General features: G+C 45.6%; 1 protein-coding gene across 1 annotated transcript in view; it reads right to left on the reverse strand.

Annotated features, from left to right (window-relative positions):
• The window catches only part of LOC134624176 (protein NLRC3-like), a 305,899-nt gene extending 290,074 nt beyond the window's left edge, over positions 1 to 15,825 (reverse strand). Inside the window, exons 1-3 of the mRNA XM_063469162.1 lie at positions 15,811 to 15,825; positions 11,408 to 11,612; positions 9,510 to 11,301 (exon numbers count right to left, since the gene is read on the reverse strand). Coding sequence (XP_063325232.1) covers positions 9,510 to 11,301; positions 11,408 to 11,612; positions 15,811 to 15,825 — 2,012 coding nt within the window. The remainder of the gene's footprint in view (positions 1 to 9,509; positions 11,302 to 11,407; positions 11,613 to 15,810) is intronic.
• Between the last annotated feature and the right edge of the window lie 312 nt (positions 15,826 to 16,137).

The raw sequence follows: 16,137 nt of genomic DNA on the forward strand, positions 1-16,137 counted from the left end.
TTGCGAATTGCCTCTCTTCCACGTAGTATCCAATAAGACCTCCTCAGCTCCGCGAAGACCCGTTCAGGCCCTGGATGATGCAGATCAACATCATATTTCTGGATAAGCAGACGTGTGAAAGGGTGTGAAGGATCCAGGACAATCGGATGCAATATAGGTCCGTCAAGACCTTCTAGGCGTCGCAAACAACCCCCTACTCTGATTAGGCCCGCTGAGGTATCCAGTTCAGGTGCCAGGGTAAGCAAGCGGCTTCTGGATGGGACAGGTTTCCTTTCTGAAAGCAATGTGCACTCCTCTGGAAATGACTCCTGTTGAGCCTGCCGAAGGATGACCTGTTCAGCATTCTGATAGTCCTCGGCACTAGGTGGCGCAGTCGAGAGCCCCTGACCACAAAGCTCTTTAACAGTAACTTCCAAGAGCTCCTGCCAAGTCTTGCATGCCATTCCATCCTGACAGGTAGGTGTGGAGGTGATGGAGGTTCCACAGAAGACGGTCTTTCAGAGCTCAAGGTCGTCATTACTGGGCTCAGAGCTCGGGTTCTCTGGCCATGTATCAGGACTGTTGAGCAGAAAGGGGGGTCCATTAGACCACTGATTAGGCTCTTTGAGCTCGGCCAGAGCCTTCCCTCTTGTCAGGTCATCCGCTGGATTACTCTCTGAGTCTATGTAGCGCCAGGTACAGTGTTCCGTCATCTCCTGTATCTCAGCTACCCTGGCTCCTACAAAAACCTTGTAGCGGCAGGACTGTGAGCTCAACCAGGTGAGAACAGTGGTCGAATCAGACCATAGGACTGTTCTTTCAATCGCTGAGGTGAGTTCCCTATTTAGGGTACTGGCCAGCTGCGTCCCCAGCAAAGCTCCGCAGAGCTCTAGGCGGGGAATAGAGAGAGCTCGTTTGGGGGCTACACGGGAGTGAGCTAGGATGAAGGTGAGGTGAACTTGCCCATCCTGTTCTACAGTCCTCATATAAGACACCGCTCCATAAACTTTCTCAGAAGCATCCGCAAAAATGTGCACCTCACGGATGGCCCCCTTTGAGTTAGCACTGACAGGAACAGAGGCACGTGGGAAGGTAAGGTGAGGTAAAAACTGAAGCTCCGCTTCCCAGTCAGACCAAGCTTGCAGGAGGGTGGAGGGGAGTATCGAGTCGTCCCAACCATGCTTCTTATCCCATAGCTGCCTGAGGAGGAGCTTGGCCCGAGTGGTGAAGGGTAACAGATAGCCCAAAGGGTCGTACTGTGAGGCTAGGAGTCTATAGATGTTTCTGAGGGTTGGCATCTCATAGGACACGGGCCTGTGCTTATAACCCAAGGAGTCGGTATTCCAGTCCCAGCTGAGCCCGAGCGTGGTCTCTAGCGGGTTGGATTTGTCCTCAGCTAGCCACAGATCCAGACTCTGTGATCTAGCTTCTGGAGGCAAATGGCTCAGGACACTTGGATCATTGCAAGCCCACTGACGTACGTAACTCGAAGCCAGCTGATTGCAGCAACTCTCTTAGCCGATCCACCAGATCTCTAGCTTCTTCCGGTGAGCCAACACTCTGTAGGCAGTTGTCTACGTAGAAACACCTCTCGATGGAGAATCTCAGGCTGTCGTCAGGCTGTGTGTGCTCCATCACATGACGCTGCAGGGCGAATGTGGCACAGCAGGGGCTTGAAGTTGTCCCAAATGGCAGGACCTGCCACTCGAAGATTCTAGGGGGTTCATTCACCTGTAAGTCCCGCCACAGGAACTTCAACAGGGGCCGGTCTTCAGGGAGGAAAAGTACCTGATGGAACATCCCCTTGATGTCTCCACTCACAGCTATGGGGTGTTCACGAAACCTGACCAGCACCCCCAGCAGGGAAGCTCCAAGTGTAGGGCTAGGCAACAGGAACTGGTTCAGGGACTGTCCAAGGTATTTATGGGAACAGTTAAACACCAGCCGATTCTTCCCGTTATGACTGACAAGATGATGCGGTATGTACCAGTTTTCCTTGGGCGAAGTCTCGTGCGTAACTTCCTTCACGGCTCCCGATTGGATCAGCTTCTGCATTTCTGCCCTGTAGGCATCGGCCTGACTTGGATCCTTTAACAGGCGCCTTTCTGTACTTCGAAGCCTGGGCATGACTGATTCCCTTGGTGCATTCAATGGCGGCATCTGTAGGTGACGGAGTAGAGGTGTAGCATGCCTGAAGACTCCATCGACCATCCTGCGAGTTGTTCAGGCCTCGAGCATGGCCACAGCCTGCTGATCCTGTTTCGACCGAGTGACCTCCTTCTCGGATCGGTAAGGCACCACATCCACCTGCCAGAGCCGCTCCACATGCTTGAGCAAATCGTCTGATTGGGCCGATGTATACAGGGATAGGACAGGCTGGGTCTGCCGCCCCATGAAAAGACTTGGCCCTTGAAGGGTCCAGCCAAGCCGGGTGTGGACTGCTGCTGGGCACCCAGGTGGGCCGAGGTGGACTGGTTCTATGGGGGTGATCAGGTGTGGCTGGTCTGAACCAATAAGGAGCAGAGGCTTGGCTTCCTTCAGGGCTGGGACCGGAATCCCATGCAGGTATTTGTACTTCCTTCTCAGCTAAACGATAGGATAGGTATGGTGAGCTAAGTTGAGACGATCAGCTGTGAACGCTCCGTGAATCTTGTAGTAGGATCCAGGGTTGGTAGCAGCAGAGACGCTGAAGGATACGGTATGTCCGTGTAGCATCTGGATATCTTGGCGGACGGTTCGTAACGGCAGATCCTCCGGGATGCCTGTCAGACCAAGAGTCTTTGCAGCAGCGGAGAGCAACATGGTCCTCTCTGAACCGTCATCAAGTATAGCAAAGGTGTCTAGAGTCCGCTCTCCATGGCTCAAAAGCACAGGTACAATCTTTAGCATGACACGATTGCCAGCTCCATGGCGATCAAGGTAGAGTGAGCCCAAAGCTGAACTGGTTAGGCAGCTTTCCTCCTTTGCAGTCATGCCAGTGTTGTTTCCTTCTGTCCTGGCATTTACCTTGTGAAGATCCAGCAGATGTTTGCCCTGGCACAGGCTGCAGGGTTTCTTTAGCGTGCACTGAGCAGCTAAATGAGTTCGGGCACAGCGCCAGCATCGTTTATTGACCTGTATCCAGTCCTTTATTTCCTCTTTGGAGAGCTTGGCTACATCATCACATTGGCTAAAATAGTGTTCTGTGCTCTCACAGTAGGCACAGTAGGCTTTGCTCTTGACCTTCCCTCTAGCTCGACTCCTTCGCTGGTGGGAAGGTGTGTTCTGATGGCCCGTTTTGGTATGTAGGACTGTCACGGTTTGTCGGCCTGGACGGGCCTCAGCCTTTACACTGCTCCTTTCTCTTAGGCTTCTTACGCCTGCTTGGCTGTCAAAGCCTTGACACCAGGACTCCTGACGAAGCCATGCAGATAGGTCGTACAGAGTGTAGGTGCTCCCAGGCTGCTTGAACTGGTGTCGACGAAAATCAGCTCTCTGTTCGGCAGGAAGCTTACTTATTAGACGGGCAACGTGGGACCCACAGCTCAACTCCACTTCTCCTTCCAGTCCTAATGTTTGTAACAGCCCAACAAGTGACTGCACCTGAAGGGAGAACCTTTGGAAGGCTACTGTGTCACCTCGCCTTATTTCAGGACCATGTAGAACACTTGCTATCTTTCTCAAGGCGAGCTGATGAGGTTGTCCAAATTTGTCGTGGAGGGCTGCCATGGTGTCAGTATAAGGCTTAGGTGAGTTCAGGTAAGCATCAGCGATAAGTCGAGCTTCATCTAGCTTGAGGTGGTCCACAAGTATCTGATACTTGAAGAGCTCAGTAGTATTAGGAGGGAGTAGGTTCTCTAAAGCCATGCGGAGCCTAGCAAACTCAGAGGGATCAGAATGAATGAACCTTGGAATGGTTGGTTTGGGCCCCCTGTACACTAGCTCAGCTGGAAGAGGAGCAGATGAGTTATTGCAGTGCCCACTGGTTACTCCAGTGACCTGACTGGGGGAACTGGCTGGAACAGGCTTGGTTGGGAGAAACCCTGTCTTACTTGGTGCCCAGCAGGCGGGTGGCACAGATTGTTGTGGAGGGGCATGAAACGTGTTTCCATCCTTACCCACAGGGTCCTGATATGGGGTGCAGCGTTGACTTGGCAGCGAAGGCTCACCAGCAAAATACGCTGTGCGGGGTAGAGGGTGGTACTGTACACCATCATCAGAGAATTGTTCGTCAACCTTCATTTGGGAAAATCCTGTGTGCAACTCTTCCACCGGTTCAGGCCATGGTGGTGGGTCGGGCCACACCTCCTCATCCTCCTCTTGTGGCATTGTCTGAGGGGTGGTATATACCTCTCCTGAACTGCACTTGGGGGGCTGACTGGTGCTATACTGTGAGGCAGTCAGCTGAGCCATATCCCTCCTCAGCAGGCGAGCCACTTCAATCAGCTCTCTGAGGTCACTCTTTGCCTCCTTCAGTTCTCTGAGGCCGTCCTGTAAAACTTGCTGTGACTGGAGTAGCCTCTCTCTTTCGGCCTGCAAGGCTCTGAATTCTGTATGAACTGGGTGTATTGAAGACCCTGGCCAATTGGAAGGTGCAAATTCAGGTGAGAGGCTCCTATTAAGGTCCACATCTTGTGGAGGGGGTGTATTGTAATACATCCCATCCCTGTCGGTGTAGAGGGGTGGCGTATGACTATACTGAGGCTGAACTCTCCCGCTTCTTGTGTGAGGCTGTGGGGTGTCCCACTGCAGCATTTCCCTAAAGGGGTGGCCTGTGTAGTTAACCTCAAAGTCCTCAAACCGGCTCGGTCGCCGTGTGTGGCGTTTAGGCCTTACATCAGGACATGTCGCTCCATCTGGCTCCATCTAGATAACTGCTCTCTGGCTCGGAGGACCAATTATTAAGAAGTACTTGCTGAGGGCTAGTTCTTTTAGGTTCAGCAGTTAACAAGATGGTGTATCGGTCAGGATACAGGAAGGAGGACAACAGGCTTCCACTTTGCTGGAAGTCACCACCAGCAGTTTTATTGCCACCTAGATGCTCAGTGTTGCCAGCAGTATGTGGTAACAAACAAATTGCCATGAGTATATAAATATATACAGAAACAGCTTCACTAAGATAAACATAAAGTAGTAAATGAAATAAACCAACACATCCATCTGAATATACACATAACATAACATATATGATTTGAACTCTGCCAATCTTACATCTCTTGCTCTAAACACAGAAAAGACACAATTAAACACAGTGGGAATATCATACATAGCTGAAACATCCACTCTAACTGTGAACATAAGGACTTTGGCGCCATCGTGTGGCCGAATAAAATTACTACATAATGGCGGCGGCCAGCGGCGCATGCCTCTAGTCACGAGATGAAAACTTGCTGCTATAATGCGGTAGAAAGTAACTAAAGCCGCGGCAAACATCAGGATCGGAAAATAAACATGTTTAAGGACACTTACTTCCAGTCATGAACTTAACACTCGGAGCATCACAGTGAAGGATGGCAACCAGGAACACAGCTTACGAGGTAAACAGAACTAACACGGAAAACAATCTCCCCATCTCGAGCAGCAGCGCACTACCCCCCCCCCCCCCCCCAGTTTCTGCCTACGTCATTTCCTACGGCTCCACCCCGCACAATATTGCAGAACATAGACATAAAATCCCAGAGCCTTTTATACAATGATGTTACCTGTCTGTGTCCAGCAGCAGCCTGTATTCACTTTGAATATTGTTATAACCTGACATGGATCAGTTTGTCTTTGATTGGTTTGTAAATGTTACTGTTTCCATTGGACCTGAGTGATGGTACAAAGACAGAGAGGGAGAGAAAGGAGAGAGAGGATGGAGACAGCAAAGAGAGAGCAAACACAAACAGGTGGGAGTGGACAGGTGAGCAAGGTCAGAAACCAATCAGAGAGCTTCTGTTTGACCCAAAGTCACTGATGATGACTGCACATAACCAAGCAGTGTTTTACTCTGATATCAAATATGGATCCTGCTCTTCTAATAATGATCATCAGATGATATTATTGTGTTATTTTGTTGCCGAATACTGTAGAGTACAGGGATATTTTGCTGCTATTATTTGCTGCTATTTTTTATAATCATCATTACTATTTCATTAATAACAGTTTTGATATTGCATTCAGATGTTCAAACATAGTGGTATCATATTAGTCTTTAGTATAGGAGCAGTAAGAACCACTTTAAACTGTGGAGTTGAATCTATAATCCTAAACGCTTTTGAATCTTTTTATACTCTTACACTGAAGTCCAGGGTCAGTGGGTGAAAGACTGGGTTGCAGGCTGACAGGAAACTGCAGGTTTGCAGAGTATGCTTTGCAGGAAATGAAACCGAAAGCAGAGTCTCAGGAGACTCTCACCAGTTTATTCTTTATTAGCTTTTATTCATTTATATCTTTGATTAAGCTTTAGTAGAGGTTCTTGATTAAAACATGTATTCGATATATTACACATATAGTTTCAGTTGTGTACGTGCTGGCCTTCTGTTGAGTGGAAAGGTTATAAGGTCTAGCTGGTGAGGTGAGAGGTGAAACAGAGTGCAAGCAGAGGCTGACACACACATACACACACATCTTAGATAGACTTATTTATAGGTGAAAGTTTAATTATGTTTTGCTGCAAAATTGTGCCTGCGTACGTGACAGTTTGTTCCAGATGATGAGCGAGCGTCCGGTGGCAACAAAACGCACCTGCTGTCGAGACGAGACTATGATCTTTTCAAACTGTGTTAAAAGTCATTGTGGTTTTGATTTGACGTATGCAAGTATTGTATCTGCTTAATGCATGAAGGGGCGTTGTATTACCCCGACCCTATAAAACCTTTGTTTTGTTCATTGTTTGAGAGATCCACCTCTGATGTTCTGCAGGGTGCATCTCCCACGCGTGTGTTCATTAAAATCATCGCTTGACTCCACCTGACAGGGTCAGTGTGTTATTCTGATCTCCACCATCTCTCTCTCCTTAAAATGAACTTTAACAATACGTAGGGGTGGACGATATAAATGATATACGATAGAAATGATATAAAATTTGGCCAACGATAGAGATTTTGACTATAACGCGATAGCGCATGTTGATGATGTCATCAAGCTGTGCCTGTATTGGTCGAAAGCATCGCAGCGGCTACAACCATTATCATCTGCAAATTATGCTGGGTGACAGTCATAGCAAAGAGATGAAACACTTTTGAAATATGGGGAAAGCCAAAAACTGCGCTTCCTCCACTTCTGTAACATTGATTCATTAATGTTGAATTCTCTCGCAGCTGCTCAGTTTGGCCCGTGTACAGCATCCTGCTATGCGATTGCATTTGTCCCTGACCACCAGAATCCCTCACATTAACTTTTATCGAGTGGAAAAAAAGTTAGCGTTCATCCTCCAGCTTCACTGTGCTAATGTTATGCTAACATGGCTGTTTTGCTAGCAATCACGTAGCACAACATTATATACCAGGTAGTCCAACTTCAGTAACCCTACAAACGTCACTGCTGTTTAGTTTTCTGTCTTCATTTATGTTGGAAGTGATAGCAGAGCTGTACGTTTGAATTAGTTTCAAAAATATCTCAGTCAGAACATGGTATGTCATGTTTAGGTGGAAACTAGCGAGCTAACTTCCTGTAAACTTCTAACTCTGTTAAATGTAATAAATACGGTTTGAGGTCAGTAAGCACAACCAGAATTCATATATAAGGCACACTCTCGATTTTTGAGAAAATTAAAGGATTTTAAGCCTTAGTGTGGAAAATACGTATACAGAAAAAAATAATATATCGCCATATATATCGTTACCGCACGTGCTTCAAACTATACCACGCTATGAATTTTAGGCCACATCGCCCAGCCCTATGAATACGATGTTTGTGTGATTATCAGTGAAAGCAGCAGTGAGGAGGATGGAGAGAGAGAGAGGACAGAGGGTGAAGTTAGAAACACTAAGAGGATTTTCATGGATTTCATGGATGATTTGAGTGATTTCCAGCAGGACACTTAAACATGTCAGTGAACGTTCTAAGGAACATATTCACTAATATGAAACGTGTCATTGAACAGGACTAATATCAGTGGAAACATGGTGGAAACAGCTGTGACTACATGGATGTGACACACTTCAAATCTGTTGTCCACTCTTGGATTTGGGATCCATGGAGCTGCTTTGTGTTGAGTCTGTACAATAAAGGATGGTGTGGAAGGTTGCAGTGTACAGACACAAACATTTTGTGGTTACAACATGAACCTCCCACCGTCTATAAAGCACTGATGACATCATGACGTTTGCCGGGAAGTTAGCTCGGGGATGTAAGCAGCAGCCAGAAACACAGCAGTGAATTCCATCAGCAGAAAACAGGGACGACATTTCAGCAGCAACAACCAAACACTGACCAATCAGCTCTGTTATTAATGAGGACATGAAGTCAGACATTGGTCATTAGGAGCAGCAGCAGGAATGAGAGTGAATCCATGAGCTGCTGTGACATCAGCGTTAGCTCACAGATTTGACACAAGTTCAGTCCAGATGTCAGCAGGGTCTTCTCACTCAGTTTGTCCCATTGTTGGCAGCACAGCTGGTTCACCTCTGAGCCCTCACTCTGAACCACAGCACTGTCACTCATCAAGACATCACACTTTAATCACACTAAACCAGAGTCTTCCTCAGCACCTTCATCCTCACTCATCATGTTTATGCCAATAAACTCTGTGTCTGTAGTTCTGTCTGTAGTCAGAGGAGAAGCTCAGATAGTGACTGCTCTGGATATTTGTCTCTGTTTGTAACATCAGAGTTCACTTCACTACAAAGAAGCTCTTCATAGATTCTTATTTCTGTCTTCTCTCTAACAGGAGTGTCTGAATGACCAACAACAGCAGCAGAGCCTTCTGGAAAAAGGCTCAGATCCATCAGGTGCAAAACCAACAGACTAAAGAACAGCTTCTTCCCGTGGGCTGTCAGAACTCTTAATGCAAACTAAGAGTGTGTAAAGACTTCCCCAGCACATCCACCCTGACACTGCTGTTGATCATCTATGTGCAATATCTTAGTTCTTCCATGTTCTGTGCAATATTTTTGGCTCAAGTGCAATTATTTTGGTCCCAGTCTGTTACAATGTTTCTATAGTGTATCCACTCACACATGTATATATATATATACACTGCTTTTTATTTACTTTATTTTATTATTTATTTATTTATTTTTCCACCTTCGATGTATATTGGTTTCTCTTTTTCTTACTTTAGCACCTTTGTGGTCCAGCTACCCAATTTCGCTGTGCAAGAAACTGCACAATGACAATAAAAAGCTCTAAGTCTAAGTCTCTAAGATTTAAAATACTGCCCCCTAATGACACAACACAGGTACTACATGCAGATGTGAGTCTACAACACACAGGTGCACACACACATTTTATCTGAGAAACTCAAACTAATGAGAGTCGTTTAGTTCTGTGTATATCTGAAGAACTAAACTACTGATCTACAGTAATCTATACTAATTAATGATGTTAATGAACACATCTGGACTCACAGAGCCTTTCTGCAGTTCCTCACAGCTGGAATCAGTCTCAGTCGTCCCCGTTTTGATGTGTTGTACTTCTGCAGGTCCAACTCATCCAAAACCACCTCTGACATCTGCAGCATGAAGGCCAGAGCTGAGCACTGGATCTCAGAGAGAAACCTCTCTGATCTGTTCTCTGACTTCAGGAACTCTTGGATCTCCTGATGTACTGAGAGGTCGTTCATCTCCATCAGACAGTAGAAGATGTTGATGCTTCTGTCAGGAGAGATTTCATCACTGTTCATCTTCTTCAGGTTGCTGATGACGATCTGGATGGTTTCTGGACTGTTCTCTGTCTGACCCAGCAGACTTCCTAAGAGTCTCTGGTTGGACTCCAGACAGAGGCCATGAAGGAATCGAACAAACAGGTCCAGGTGGCCATTTTTACTCTGGAGGGATTTATATATCACTCTGCTCAGGAAATCATCCAGAGATGATTTCCAATGAATTTGTCCCAGGAGGTCCTCCAGCACCTTTGTCTTTCTGTTCGTGAAACAGTGGAACATGTAGATAGCAGCCAGAAACTCCTGGATGCTCAGATGAACAAAGCAGTAGACTGGTTTCTGGAAGATCACACACTCTCTTTTGAAGATCTCTGTACAAACTCCTGAGTACACCAAGGCCTCTGTGACATCCAGACCACACTGCACCAGGTCTTCTTGGTAGAACATGATGTTTCCTTTCTCCAGATGTTCAAACGCTAGCCTCCCCAGCTTCAGAAGAACTTCCCTGTCCGCCTCCGTCAGCTCCTGTGGACTCGTCTCATGTCCCTCATGGTACTTGTTCTTCTTCCTCTTTGTCTGAACCAGCAGGAAGTGTGAGTACATGTCAGTCAGGGTCTTGGGAAGCTCTCCTCTCTGCTCTGTAGTCAACATGTGCTCCAGAACTGTAGCAGTGATCCAGCAGAAGACTGGGATGCTACACATGATGTGGAGGCTCCTGGATGTCTTCATGTGGGAGATGATTCTGCTGGACAGCTTTTCATCACTGAACCTCCCCCTGAAGTACTCCTCCTTCTGGGCTTCAGTGAAGCCTCGTACTTCTGTTAGCCTGTCAACACATGTAGGAGGGATCTGATTGGCTGCTGCAGGTCGGGAAGTTATCCAGACGAGAGCCGAGGGAAGCAGATTCCCCTGGATGAGGTTTGTCAGCAGCTGGCTGACTGATGACTTCTGTGTGACATCAGACAGCAGCTTCCTGTTGGTGAAATCCAATGAAAGTCTGCTTTCATCCAAGCCGTCAAAGATGAACAAAAGCTGAGAGACAGCCAGCTTCTCTGCTGTGACCTTCTGTAATGTTGGATGGAAAACATGGAGCAGCTCCAGAAGACTGTACTGCTCATCTCTGATCAGGTTCAGCTCCCTGAATGAAAGCAGAACCACCACACTGACATGTTGGTTCTCCAAGCCCTCTGCCCAGTCCAGAGTGAACTTCTGCACTGAGAAGGTTTTTCCAACACCAGCCACGCCATTGGTCAGAACCACTCTGATGGGTCTCTGTTGGTCAGAGAAGGCTTTAAAGATGTCCTGGCACCTGATTGGAGCGTCATGGAGGGCGTCCATCTTGGAAGCTGTCTCCAGCTGCCTCACCTCATGTTGGGTATGAACCTCTTCACTCTGTCCCTCTGTGATGTAGAGCTCAGTGTAGATCCTGTTGAGGAGGGTTCTACTTCCTGTTTCATCACTTGCTTCAGTCACATGTTCACATCTCCTCCTCAGACTGATCTTATGTTCATGTAAAACCTCCTGCAGACCAACATCTGCTGAAAGAAAGAAAAACAGAAAGAAAACTCTTCAGTGTCTGAACAACACAACAAGAAGTCCAGTTTCCAGAAATGAGTCCATCAGCAGACAGATGTTCAGTTTTACTTTGTACACAGCTGCTCTGACTGGCTGTCTGCAGTCCAGCTCTGGTTCTGGATCTTTCTCCACACTGGGGACAGGAGGAGTCTCCTGATGAAGCAGAGTGGTCCCAGTATGAGGAGATGCACTGTCTGCAGAACCAGTGTCCACAGCCGGTAGAAACTGGATCCTTCAGGACGTCCTGACACAAAGAACAGCAGGACAGCTGCTCCTCCTCACAAACACCACTCCTCTTCCTCTTCCTGTGAACACATTTCTTCATCACTAAAACTTTTGCTAAAAACTATTCAAATGTAAAAGATGGTGCAGAAGTTGTGATGGTCACAGAGTAAACGTGGAGACACTTTTCTGTTTAAAGGCAGCGTTCAGTCTGGAAACAAATTGATGCTTCATTGATTTCATCAACACTAATGAGCTGCTTTTCCTGTCTGCCTGTCTTATTAAACACTCAGTGATCTGCCTGCAGTTTGCTATGAATACACACTTCCTGCAAAGATTTTACAATAAAAGCCTTCCATCAGAGGGTGCTGCTTATATTCTTCATGTTTTCCAGTCAGTGTGCAGATTACCTTGGTTTAGTTCATTTTCAAGAAGTAACTGATTAGTTAAAGAAACATATCCAAGGTGAGCAGGTTCCCCTCCAGCATAAACTCTAAGCAGCTAAAACATGAATGAATGTAAAAAGTGTCCCAGCTGTCAGTCAGACTGTACTCGGTGCTACATTACAGATGTGGTTTCTGACAGCTGCTCCAGCTGCAGGATCAAACACACACAAGTCCAAACATCTTTGTCTTTGCTGCTTCTTTATTAATGAACAGCACAACATGTAGTTCTTGTTCCAGCTGAGCATTAGTTATGCAGCCTTTAATATGCATTATTAGCATATATGATATGCATTATTAGCATATCTGCAACAGAAACATAAGCTGTGTCCCAAAACGTCGGCTGCATTCTTCGGAAGCCGCATTTGAAGGCCGATTACGTCACAGCCAGGTGACAAAGGCTGTCCCAATTCGTCGACTCCTTCAAATGCGGCCGACAAATGCGTCCTTCATTTCCCAGCATTTGAAGGATGGGTCAGGTGTGTCTTTTGTGGCCCACCATATCCCAGAATTCATAGAGCGGCCCAGCCAATTTCAGTTTTCAACAATGGTGGCCACTACTAAGTTTTAAAATTACTCTTATCAATCTTTCTGGGGCACAAAATAAACTTTTAACATATTTTCAGGCGAGAAAGTAGCTGTGTAAACTTCAAATATTTGCTTGGTTTATTAAGATATCACATATTTGCAAAAGTGCAGGATCGGGGAGTCCTGATCCGTAACTATCTTTTTATTTTTTTGTCTACATTATATTGAAATGTTTCATTATTGCAAACATTACGGGTCAGAGTATCTGTTAAGATGTTAAGAATAATAAGTGTCTCTTAAAATGTTTGCAATAATGAAACATTTAATATATAATGTAGACAAAAACAAAAAAATAAAAAGATAGTTACGGATCAGGACTCCCCGATCCTTACTGCGCATGTGTAAAGTCGGACCGTACAAATCGGGTCTACCCGATCCGTGCTGCGCATGTGCAGGGGTTTTCTTCTTCTTCTGATCGTTTAATGGCAGTTTACTCCCCAGTGGTTGAGGATACCGCCACCTGCTGACCGAGCGAATGAACCCTATTGTAAACTGAATTAGCGTCATTACAAACCTGTGTTAAATTTGATTTAGTACTTTTGATTTTGATTTAGAACTACAGACTTTAAATGCTATGTTAGGAAACTTATTCTCACAGGACAACATGACACATTGTTTCCATGTTTGTCCAAATGGTTTTTTCATGACTTTTTCAAGACTTCCATGACTTTAATATAGTTTTTAAATGAGTCGTATCCAGGAAGAAAAAGAAAACCTGTTTCAGGTGATCATTCATTGCAGTACGATCCATCTATAAGATCAAAGAAATATGTGAAACATTGCTGACAGAATCTGCTGTGACAACTTTGTACAGCAACTAAACATTTTTTCAACTGCTGATCGTTCCCGTCAGTTTGATGCTTCTAAAACATTTTCTTACTTTTCTTTGATGTTCTTTGGAACAACCACTTGTTTGCGTTGTGTCTGTCTTACTTTCTCCTGACACTTACTTCATAGACACAATATCCTCGTGAGAACCGGCCTATTCATTTATGTTCTCTGTAAAGGACATTTGTTTTTGCTCTATATCTTTTGAGTTATTCAAGCTGCCCTACTAACACCTGATGTGCTAGATAGATACATCATGGGCTTTCCATTGATATCTCATATTTTTGGTGGTCTCCTTTAGCTGCAAATAGGCAGGAAATCACAAGAAAGGTTTTATGGGAAGATTCTTTTTGCTTCGATTTGCAGGAGGATACTGCCTCTACAAATATCTGTGAAAGAATGGCTCGCTCTCGGGAGCTCAGTGAAGTCCAGTGTGGGGCTGTGACAGGATGCTATGAGTGCATCAAGTCCAGCTGTGATATGACCTCACTACTAAATATTCCACAGTCTGCTGTTAGTGGGATTATAACAGAGTGGAAGTGACTGGGAATGACAGCAGCTCAGCCATGAAGTGGAAATCACAGAGTGGGCTCAGTGGATGATGAAGTGCAGTTTCTGCAGAGCCAATCACGACTTCATTTGGCCTTCAGATGAGCTCATGAACAGAGCTTCATTAAATGGGTTTCCATGGTGACCAGCTGCACCCAAGCCCAAGCATGACGGTGCAGTGGTGTAAAGTACACGGCCACTAGACTCTAGAGCAGTGGAGACATGTTCTCTGGACCAATCACGCTTCTCCATCTGACAATCTGATTGACGACTATAGGTTTCGTGGTTGCCAGGGCAACAGCACTTGTATGACGTCATTGTGCCAAAAATAAAGTTGCCATCAACACTTGGCTGACATCATATTAAATTCTGTGGATTCAGAGTATGATGACACTCAAGTTTACATGTGTGAAGGCAGACGAGTCAGTACTTTTAGTAATAAAGTGTAAAGTTGCACTGATTGATTTCCATGAACAGCACTGTGGTTCAGTGTTGTCCTGATGGAGTAACAGCAGCCAGTATGATCCAGGCTTTAGCTGCTGGGTCTCTGTGTGACCTCTCAGACTGTTTAACAGATCAGACACAAAGAGAATCAGAGCAGCTCTTTAAAGACAAACATGAACCCACTCAGGTCACACTTTCCCCACAGATATGAGCATCACTGTCCTCAAACAGCAAATGACCAAGTCTAACATTTGGATCTTTTCTCTTTCATTGTTTTCTTTTTAATGAATCTTTGTAACAATCTGAGGATGTTTCAGGTCAGATTTATCCAGGAAACACAAACATGTAAAGGAGTCATCACAGCTCTCTGACCTCGTTGGTCCAGGTTCAGCACTGAAGAGTGGAGGGTTTCCTTTGGACACGTCACTCCTCACAGATGGACAGCTGGACCCTGCAGACTGTGACCTCTGACCTCTGCAGACACAAACATGATTGAAGCAGCTGTGATCACACAGACTGCAGACAATGCAGCTGTTTCCTGTCAGTAACATCCTCTTAGATTAGAGTTCAGCTTTTTACAAGAAAACTGGACAAAACTGATTTTTGTTAGAAATTCATTTTCATTTCCTCTCAGCTCACAAACACAGTCAGAAAATTAACCAGAATCAACTCTAATTATAATGTCAGTGCAGAATTATTTCTGTTACTCAGTGAGTTCAGCTCTCTGACCTCATTGCTCTAGGTTCATCACAGAAGTATGGAGGATTATCTCTGGAGTCGTCACTTTCACAGCTGGATCCTGCAGACTCTGCTCTGTCCTCCTCTTTCTCCATCATCATCTTCTTGTGGACTTCAGTCAGTCTGAGAGGTAAATCACAAACACTCCGTGAGTTCACATTAACAGAAGTAACTGAGTTACAGTCGCTGACCTCTGACCTGTCATGTAACCTAGAAAAAAGGTCACATGATCCAGAGCAGGGATCACAGAAACCTGATCTCACCTGCTGACTTAGAAATTTAAGACATTCCGATAACAAAACACAAAACGCAAGAAACTGACTGAACATTACGAACAGCTCTGAGTGTAATACAGTCAGCTCACTGCAAACTCCGACCTCAGTATGAGTTAAAGCTCTTTTATGGCCATTAAGACACTTTAGGATCACATGATGTCCACACATGATATCTGTGACTGTCCTAGTTTACCATGTGAACTTCATACATGTAACTTTCATGTTGATGCAGATCTCAGTCCCACATCAGCTCTGCTGAATAATCTAAAGTTTCTCTCTGACATCAGGATTCAGACGCTGTCATGAACACACCTCCATGTTTCTGTTTCTCTGACACACTGAATTCAAACAGTCTAAGGAAAAATGATGAATTTAAAGCTCCTGCAGGCTCTGACTTCATTCCTGGAGATGTATGACTCACATGTTTAATCCATTTGGACTGTTTTTCTCCTCAGTTTGAACTGACTTACTTAGACTTAGACTTACTTAGACTTAAATCCTCCCATGCTTTATGTGGCATATCGGGCGGCAAACGAACACCACCAGGCTCGATCTTGTGCCCGGGTTTCAGCTTCTTCCAACGATATATTCAATGTCTTTAGGTCTTGATGGAATGACCTTCGCCAGGTGTTGCAGGGACGTCCTCGTGGTCTTTTAACACCCAGGGGTTGCCAGCGCATCGCTGTTTTTGGAATTTGTGCATCATCCATGC

The sequence above is a fragment of the Pelmatolapia mariae genome, linkage group LG3_W (genome assembly GCF_036321145.2).
Source record: "Pelmatolapia mariae isolate MD_Pm_ZW linkage group LG3_W, Pm_UMD_F_2, whole genome shotgun sequence".
NCBI lineage: Eukaryota > Metazoa > Chordata > Actinopteri > Cichliformes > Cichlidae > Pelmatolapia > Pelmatolapia mariae.